Raw genomic sequence first — 9,303 nt, forward strand, 5'->3', positions numbered from 1 at the left:
ACATTCTTCTCAAAGCTAGAACAAACAATCCTAAAGTTTGTATGAAACCACAAAAGATCCCGAATAGCCAAAGTAATATTGAAGAAGAAAATCAAAGTGGAGGCATCACAATCCCAGACTTTAGCTTCTACTACAAAGCTGTAACCATCAAGACAGTATGATATTGGCACAAAAACAGACACAAAAACCCAATGGAATAGAATAGAGAACCCAGAATTGGACCTACAAATGTATGGCCAACTAATCTTTCACAAAGCGGGAAAGAGTATCCAATGGAAAAAAGACAGTCTTTTTAGCAAATGGTGCTGGGAGAACAGGCAACAACATGCAGAAAATGAAATGAGACCACTTTCTTACACCACACACAAAAATAAACTCAAAATGGATGAAAGAGACCTAAATGTGGGACAGGAAACCATCAAAACCCTAGAGGAGAAAGCAGGCAACAACCTCTTTAACCTCAGCTGCAGCAATTTCTTGCTTGAAACATCTCCAAAGCCAAGGGAAATAAAAGCAAAAAATGAGCTATTGGGACCTCATCAAGATAAAAAAACTTCTGCACTGCAAAGGAAACAATCAACTAAACCAGTAGGCAAACTACGGAATGGGAAAAGATATTTGCAAATGAAATATCGGATAATGGGTTAGTATTCAAAATGTATAAAGAACTTCCCAAACTCAACACCCAAAAAACAAACAATCTAGCGAAGAAATGGGCAGAAGACACGAACAGACACTTTTCCAAAGAAGACATCCAGATGGCCAACAGACACATGAAAAGATGCTCAATGTCACTCATCATCAGGGAAATACAAATCAAAACCACACTGAAATACCACCTCATACCTGTCAGAGTGGCTAAAATTAACAACTCAAGAAACTACATCTGCTGGCGAGATTATGGAGAAATGGGAACCTTCCTGCACTGTTGTTGGTGGGAATGCAAAGTGGTACAACAATTCTGGAAAACAGTGTGGATGTTCCTCAAAAAATTAAAAATAGAATTACCCTACAACCCATAGATAGCATTACTAAGAATTTATCCAAGGGATACAGGAGTACCGATTCATAGGGGCACATGTACCCCAATGTTTATAGCAGCACTTTCAACAATAGCTAAATTATGGAAAGAGCCTAAATGCCCACCAACTGATGAATGGATCAAGAAGATGTGGTTTATCTATACAATGGAATACTACTTGGCAATGAGAAAGAATGAAATCATGCCATTTGCAGCAACATGGATGGATCTGGAAGGTATTATGCTGAATGAAATAAGTCAATAGGAGAAAGACAGATATTATATGTTTTCACTCATACGTGGATCTTGAGAAAACTTAACAGAAGACCATGGGGGAAGGAAAGTGGAAAAATAGTTATAAACAGAGATGGAGGAAGGCAAACCATAAGAGACTCTTAAATACAGAGAACAAACTGAGGGTGGATGGAGGGTGGGGAATAGGGGAAAATGGATGATGGGCTTTGACGAGGGCATTTGTTGGGATGAGCACTGTGGGTTGTATGTAAGTTGTGAACCATGGGAATCTACCCCAAATACCAAGAGTACACTTTGCACACTGTATGTTAGCCAATTTGACAATAAATTATATTAAAAGAAGAATAATTGGAGGCCTGAATGGAATTATGTAATCATTCAAAAATAACTGAGCACCTACCACTTGCCAGGCTCTCTGTTGGAAGTTGGGGATCCATTACAAGAAGAATGCATATCAAATACCCCCAAGATCACCAATGAAGTCATGATTCTCAGTGGGCAAACATCAGTTAATGGTCGCCACTTTAAAAAATATTATTTCAAGTATTCGTTGTTGGGTAGAGTCTGTACATTATAATAAAACTCAGCACATGGAGTTCTAGAAAGATGGCACTGTAGAAGGACCCTGAGATCACCTCTTCCCAACTAGATAACACTCATGTCAGTTTAAGTAACCCAGAAAATGACCCAAAGACTGGCAGAACTAACTCTCCACAGTTATATGTTGAGAAAAGTTTGCATTGAAAGGATAGGTAGAAGAGCTAAGGAGCTGAAGGTACCCTCAGAATGTCCATATTGGAAGAGATGCATGGGCACAGAGAAGGGATATAAACAGACTCACACTAGGGAGCTCACACGGGGAAGAAAAATTCCCATAATATTTGGCTTTGAAAACCAAAGGGACATAATTTTTGGAATACTTAGAAGTGTGGGACTTAACACCTGGAACATAAAAATTCAGCAGGCTCATCTCTGGGAGAGCTAGGAGATCAAGAGGAAACCGAGTCCCCCACTCCCACTCTCAAAAAAACAGCCCCACAGAGTTACCCCATAGAAGCTGCATTTGAAATACACCTGGGGCACATGAGAGGGAGAGTTATTTACTAATCTCAAAACATGCCCCAGAGGGAGAGAGATTGTGTAAGATTCCTCAGAGAATAAAGGAACTGGCAAGGTTTCTCTCCTCCTCCCAATGTAAGCATAAAGACAACTGGGAACCCACACAGAGTCAACACTCACTCCCTTGCTTGCTGTCAGCATGCCACACACCCATGTTTTCCTACAGGCATCCTTCCTCCAGTCAGGTCTTCTGATCCAGGTCCTCTCCCAGAGCAGCTCTGTGCAAACCTTGTTAAGACCATGCATCCTACCCCTGTACACATATGTGGGTCCATTTACTCCAACCCAGCCTGACTGATCCCATTGGCTGTAGCCTTCCCCCAAAAACATATCTATGCAAATCTTGCCTCCAATACCTGTACTTTTCAGCAGATCTGCCCCCACCAAGAAGCTCTTGGCAGGAGCTCATCCAAAGCAGTAACACAAGCCTGGCAATGAGTAAGCAGCCCTTTCAGGGGCCACGCCATTCCAAAGTGAGTCCTTCCTTGGAGAAAGGGAAAGGTAACTGTACAGATCATCCTGAATCAACCCCAAAAGTGGACTGGGGGCAGTCATGTGGTCTGATGCAGGGCCTTCTCCAAAATGAAAGCTTCTCAAGGGACAACACAGGGAATGTGCATTGCAGTTCATACTACTGTATCTCTGCAAAACACCGGTTGTGACACAAGGTAAGCCCAAGGAAGCCCCAGACTGGCCAACTTAGGACACAGACCAAACCCTGCCCTCAGCAGGCAAGAACAGCTATTGCAGATGACCGGACTAAAGGAAAAGGTGGACCAGCCACCAAACCAGGGCACATGCAACACACATAGGAGTGACACTTCTCAAGTGCTAGATTCTGGTGAACGGGGGACACTGCACTGGAGAGCACAACAGGACTTCTCTTCATAAGGCCACTACTTACAAGAGCAGGAGATGTAGTTAACTTTCCTAACACACAGAAACAGATACAGAGAATGAAACAAAGTGAAGAGACAGAGGAATATGTCCCATATGAAAGATCAGGACGGCATCACAGCAAGAGAATGGAATGAAACAGATAATTAATATGCCCAATAGAGAATTAAAAGTAATCATAAGGATACTCACTGGTTTGAGAAAAGAGTGGAGGACCTCAGTAAGACCTCCAACAAGGAGATAGAAAGCATAAAATAGAACCAATCAGTGATGAAGAACTCAATAAATGATATAAAAATACACTAGATGGAACAAATAATAGACTAGAGGAATCAGAAGAACAGTGACTGGAGGAGAGGGTAATAGAAGGTGGTCAAGCTGAACAGGAGAGAGAGGGAACAAAATACAAAATGAAAATAGGCTTAGGAAACTCAGAGATATCATTAAGTGTAATAACATTTGCATTATAGATCACAGAAGGAGAAGAAGGAAAAAGGGGAAAACATTATTTGAAGAAGTAATAGCTACATCTGGTAAAGGCAACAGAAATCAACAATCAGAAGGCACAGAGTCCCCCCAAAAATCAACCCAAGGAGGTTCTCACCACCATACATATTAAATAAACTGTCAAAAAGTAGTGATATAGAGAATTTTAGAAACAACAAAAGAACAGAAGACAGTTACATACAAGAAAAACCCATAATGCTTTTTTTTAATGGAAACTTTGCAGGGCAGAAGGGAATGGCATGATGTATTTAATATTTTTTTTTATTTATTTCTATGAGAGAGAGAGAGAGAGAGAGAGAGAGACAGCGCGAGCAGGGGAGGGTCAGAGAGAGAGGGAGTCACAGACTGAAACAGGCTCCAGGCTCTGAGCTGGCAGTCAGCACAGAGCCCGACGCGGGGCCCGAACCCACGAACCGCGAGATCATGACCTAAGCGAAAGTCGGACGCTTAACCAACTAAGCCACCCAGGCGCCCCAAATAGAGCAAATATTAAAAAGAAATCCATGGGCTCAAAATGGTGGCTTGTGCCAGGCCAACTCCACAGACTTTATTTATACCTAACCTAAATGCAGTTCCAATCTCACCCAGAAATGTAAGTTTTCCCCTGCCAGTGAGGAATTCTCTGATCAGTGCCAATGAGGTCCTCTGTCACATGGGCCCTCTCCATCCCCCAGGGAGGGGAGGTCATTTGCATGATTAGACCCCTACCTTCCCAATTAAGGGAAGGTGACCTTCAAATCAATCTCCTTGATTTTGGATGTTTTTTTCAAATGTTTACTTATTTTTGAGAGCGAGACACAGAGCATGAGCAGGGAAGGGGCAGAAAGAGAGGGAGTCACAGAATCTGAATCAGGCTCCAGGCTTGGAGCCTGATGCGGGCCTAGAGCTCATGAACCACAGCGAGATCATGACCTGTGCCCAAGGTGTTCACTTAACTGACTGAGCCACCCAGGCACCCCACTGATTTTGTATTTTAACACAGGCATGGAGAAGTCAGAGATGTGAATGAGCTGGGTTGGGGGTGAGACATGAAGGAAGTCCATAGAGAGTGACCCAAGGGCATGAGGGACAGGGTGACAGCAGTGTCCAGGGCTGGGTGCTGAGGAGACTTGTGTTTTGTGGGTTATTATGTGGATGAGAAGAAAAGGCACGGGAGGTAGCGTCACTTTTTCATGCCACACAAGCCTTGTTCCCCAGCACCTGAGTTAGGGCCTCGGGGAGCAGGATGGAGGCAGGTGACAGGGAGAAGCTGGGGGCCCGAGAGGAGGGTCAGACCCGGAGGGGAAGTGAGAGTCTGCGTTGGTGTCCAGGGTTGAGGGCAGAGCCCATTTGCATTGCTGCAGAGACTCAGGGAAGCTTGTGTGTTGAGAAGGAAGTCAGAAGAGAGGGGCCTTGTGTGGGGAGGATTGTTAGAACACACCCCAAAGACCCACTTTCTAAGAGAAAGGATGAGCATCTGCAAAGATGCTGTGGTTGCAACTGGTGTTGCTCACGGTTCTTGTCCCAGGTGGTGACAGTGACGATGGTGAGGACTGTGGCCCTGCTGAGGGGGTGTAAGTGTGTGTGATGTGTGTACATGTGTGGGTACAAATGGTGAGGACTGTGGGTCTGCCCAAAGGGAGCATACGTGTGTGTATGTACATGTGCATATGTCATGTGTGTGCACACACATCACGTGTGCGAGTCTGTGTAAGTGTGGTGTGTACACATGTGTGCCCATGTGTGATTGTGTACCTCATGTGTGTCCATGTGCTTGTGTGTCTGTATGTGTGTATAAATGTGTATGAGTGTGTGCATATAGGTTGCTGTGTGTGCGTCTCTATGTGTGTCTGTGTGTGCATGTGTGTATGTCTGTTTGTATATGTCTATGTGTGCGCATACATGTATAAATCTGAGTGTGCAGGTGTGTCAGTGTGTTTGTGCACATACGGTATGTGCACTTATCGTGTGGGTTCCCCAGCACATACCTGGGGAGTGAGGGTTTCAGCCTGGTTCCCTCCTGAGCATCTCTGACCCCAGGGCCCTCTGTTCTAAACAATGGGTACGAAGCTCGAGGCTCCTGGGCGGCACATGTCTCCAGAGAGAACTATGGCGCCCTGTCCTCCAGATTTTGGTGGCCTCCCTGGAACCTTTATTGTGCATTCTCTCTCCTTTCCAATGCCCTCCTCTTCCTCAGTCTATCTCTTCCTCTGGCACAGACTTCCAGGAGCCAATCTCTTTACGAACCATCTTGACAACATCCTTTTACAACCGTTCCTGGACACAAAATCAGGGCTCAGTTTGGCTGGACGAGCTGCAGACTCATGGCTGGGACAGCAAGACTGGTGTTTTCATTTACCTGTGGCCTTGGTCCAAGGGCAACTTCAGCAATGAGGAGCTGGTGGAACAAGAAAAGTCATTTGATACATTCTCCATCAGATTTCCTCTGATATTTCAGGACCATGTCAGTCAATGGCAGCTCGAATGTGAGTTCAGGTCCCTCAGGGCAGTGGATAGATGGGCAGGTATGAGTGTCTTTGGAGGAAAGAGCCTCCACTGGCTTCTGAACCTCATATCTCCCCATCATAAAACTGAATCAGGAGGTAGGGGCAGAAATCAGGACCTGATCTGGAAAAGCTTCATGTTTTATGCTACTTCCCCTCCTCTTATTGACCTCATACTGTGCTCTCATTTCTCCACTCGTGTCTCCCATGGCCACCTCATTCCCTGGGCTACCACCAGGCACACCCCTCTCCTTAGCTGAGTGACTGATCCTTGAGGTGTGCTTTTCTTCCCATTCAATCCCTCAGCAAACTTTGTCTATGTGTTCCCTGTACCCACTGCTCTCCCCTCACCCTAGATGATTTTATCCCAAGTCTTACAGGGAGCTCTTCCCTGTTCTCTGCCCACATTCTTCCTGTTTCTTCTCCAACATTTGTTCCTTTTTCAGCCATTTACCTCTTCCTCTGCCTCCAGTGACCACCACTTCCCATCCGTCTGAACCTCCACTCAAACCAAATTTTGTTCCATTCCCTCCAATACTCTCAACTTCTCCCTCTGATTCAGCCATCCTTGGCTTCTACTCACCTCATTTCATCTTTTTTCCCTCTCCCATCTTTTAACTTACAGCCTCCCTTCCCAGATCCCTTTCAGGTACAGGTGGCAAAAGGCTGTGAACTGCACAATGGGAAACCATCAGTAGGCTTCACGCAGATTGCATACCAAGGATTAGATCTTGTTAAGTTCCAGAACACGTCATGGTGGCCATCTCCAAAGGGAGGAAGGAGGGCTCAGCAGGTCTGCAAACTGTTCAATCAGTACCATGTGGTCAACTTAAGGATACAAACAAATATTAATGACATCTGCCCCCGTTTCCTCTTGGGTCTTCTTGATGCAGGGAAGGCAGACCTGCAGCGACAAGGTCAGTCCTGCTCTCACACTCCAAGCTTTCTCTCACTGCCCTCATAAATTTGTACCATTTTCTCAAATTCAGGGGAGAAGGGGCCAAGAGAGAGAGGGGATGATGGTGATAGGATTCTAGAGGTGGAAAGATGTGTGTATCTAAAGTGATGTGAAGATCTACTTTCTCAGTCTGAGAATACCTGTCCTGTCTCTGCAGTGAGGCCAGAGGCCTGGCTGTCCAGCGGCCCCAGTCCCGGCCCTGGCTGTCTGCTGCTGGTGTGCCACGTCTCCAACTTCTACCCAAAGCCAGTGTGGGTGATGTGGATGCGGGGTGAGCCCGAGCAACAGGGTGCCTGGCGAGGTGACATCCTGCCCCAGGCTGACGGGACCTGGTATCTTCAGGTCTCCTTGGATGTGGAAGCCAAGGAAGTGGCCGGCCTGTCTTGCCGAGTGAGACACAGCAGTCTAGGAGGCCAGGACATGGTCCTCCACTGGGGTGAGAAAGTGCTGGGGCCCCGCTGGGACAGGGGGTGAGTGGTTCTCAGGAGGAGAGTGAGATGAAAAATTTGGGATTCTAGAGACTTCATACCATAAAGCACAAAAATTTAAGAACCTAAGAAATGGAGAGCCGAGGTGAGGGTCCTGGGGCTATGGGAGGAAGTAGGTTGGGTGAAGTCCATCTCTGAGGAGGGATGAGAAAGAGAAGGCAGAAGGGTGGCTGGTGAGGCAGAGGGTGACAGTAGCAAAAAAAGAGCAGGAAGGTGCAGTTCAACCTGGGATGGATGAGAAGTGACACCTTCTGTGCACTAAACCCACAGAGCAGCACCGCCCGATGCGCTTGGTCTTCCTGGCAGTGCTGGTGCCTCCGGTGCTTCTGGCTGGTCTTTCGTTCTGGCTCTGGAAGCGCTGGTACATCTCCCAAGCCTCCTTTCTGCTCTTTCCCACCTGTTCCCTCCTCCCCGCTTCCCTGTCTTTCCTCAGCCCTCATCCTCCCAGTGCCTTCCCCCTGCAGTCCTTACCTCCACCTGGTGCAGAGCAATTTCCAATCTGTTCCTGCCAGGAAATAATACTGGAGACCTCAGTGCACTGCCCTCCCTTTGGAGTGAGATCCCAGAAGCCCAGGACCAGGACATCCCTAAGCTCAGCAGGGATGGGTTTGCAAATCTCTGTGTGTAACTTTTGTTTTTCTGCTCAACGGTTAGTTGTCATATGAGTTAAGTGTAATTTAGCAGAATTTGTTGTCCTGACCTGATTCTGGGACTTAAAGATCAAAAGTATTTAAGAATAAAATGAGGTCCCAGAAACCTCCATGGCATCAAGCTCAATGGCATCAGATGTCACTTCCTCCAGTGAGCCATCCCTTATTCACAAGTCAAAGAAGTTTTTGCTTGATGAGAATTAGCACCACAGTTTCCTGCACTAGGCAAATCTATTCCTGACCCACAGCCCCTGTTGCCAATAGTTAGGGTCCTTTTCCTTCTAATTCTTAGGACTTTAGAGATGATGCCTTTTTAATATTTGTATCCTTGGCAAAGAGTGTCACCTGCATGGAATATGTCCTCAGTAAAAACCCGTGTTGAATTTATGTCACTTTGATTGGTTTTTCTTTTTCTTTTGCCTCATGACATATTTGCAGTAGCTGAGACATTTGCACATGCAGACATTTCTGGAAAATATCATTGAGGATGGGAGAGGTGGCAAAGGTGAAAAATATCAGGAAGGGGAGAGCAAATTATGGGACTTCCCTAAACTTCTCCCCTAAATTAGACTTGTTGACTCATTCTCTAGGGTCCAGTCCACTTCATCACCCTCACATGGTCTCCTTCTGGTTTTTGTTTGGTTGACTCCACCCTCATGTGTAGCCTTGGGCTCTGTTAGCCTTGAGTCCCTCAGAAGAAAGTGTCCTTGACAATGTGACAGGATGATGGATGGACAGGTTATATCCAGCTTAGGCTAAGACACTGTCAAAACTACTTTTCCTTGCACAGAGGGATGGTTTAGGACCAGGGACCTCTCCAGGCATTCTGATTCTTGTGGTCAATGGTAGGGAATGAGATGGTCTCTTTTGTCCTAGATGATAAGGTCAGGGTATGAAGCCTAAACAACTACAATCCATTTTGCAG

The 9,303-nt window shown here is 46.0% G+C and overlaps 1 protein-coding gene across 1 annotated transcript; it reads left to right on the forward strand.

Moving 5' to 3' along the window:
* The first annotated feature begins 5,263 nt into the window (after positions 1–5,263).
* Positions 5,264–8,247, forward strand: LOC144221295 (T-cell surface glycoprotein CD1a-like). Its single transcript, XM_077751747.1, has 6 exons — positions 5,264–5,324; positions 5,998–6,264; positions 6,921–7,199; positions 7,398–7,676; positions 7,999–8,089; positions 8,241–8,247. The coding sequence occupies exons 1-6, from the start codon at positions 5,264–5,266 to the stop codon at positions 8,245–8,247; spliced, it is 984 nt and encodes a 327-aa protein (XP_077607873.1).
* Positions 8,248–9,303: the final 1,056 nt, after the last annotated feature.

This window comes from Crocuta crocuta, unplaced genomic scaffold (assembly GCF_008692635.1).
Source record: "Crocuta crocuta isolate KB4526 unplaced genomic scaffold, BGI_CrCroc_1.0 scaffold494, whole genome shotgun sequence".
Classification (NCBI taxonomy): Eukaryota; Metazoa; Chordata; class Mammalia; order Carnivora; family Hyaenidae; genus Crocuta; species Crocuta crocuta.

Coding starts and splice junctions, on each gene's coding strand:
- LOC144221295 (XM_077751747.1), top strand. CDS start 5,264: ATGCTGTGGTTGCAACTGGTGTTGCTCACGGTTCTTGTCCCAGGTGGT. Junction 7,200..7,397: donor GGCAGACCTGCAGCGACAAG/GTCAGTCCTGCT, acceptor CTGTCTCTGCAG/TGAGGCCAGAGGCCTGGCTG. Junction 7,677..7,998: donor GGACATGGTCCTCCACTGGG/GTGAGAAAGTGC, acceptor CTAAACCCACAG/AGCAGCACCGCCCGATGCGC.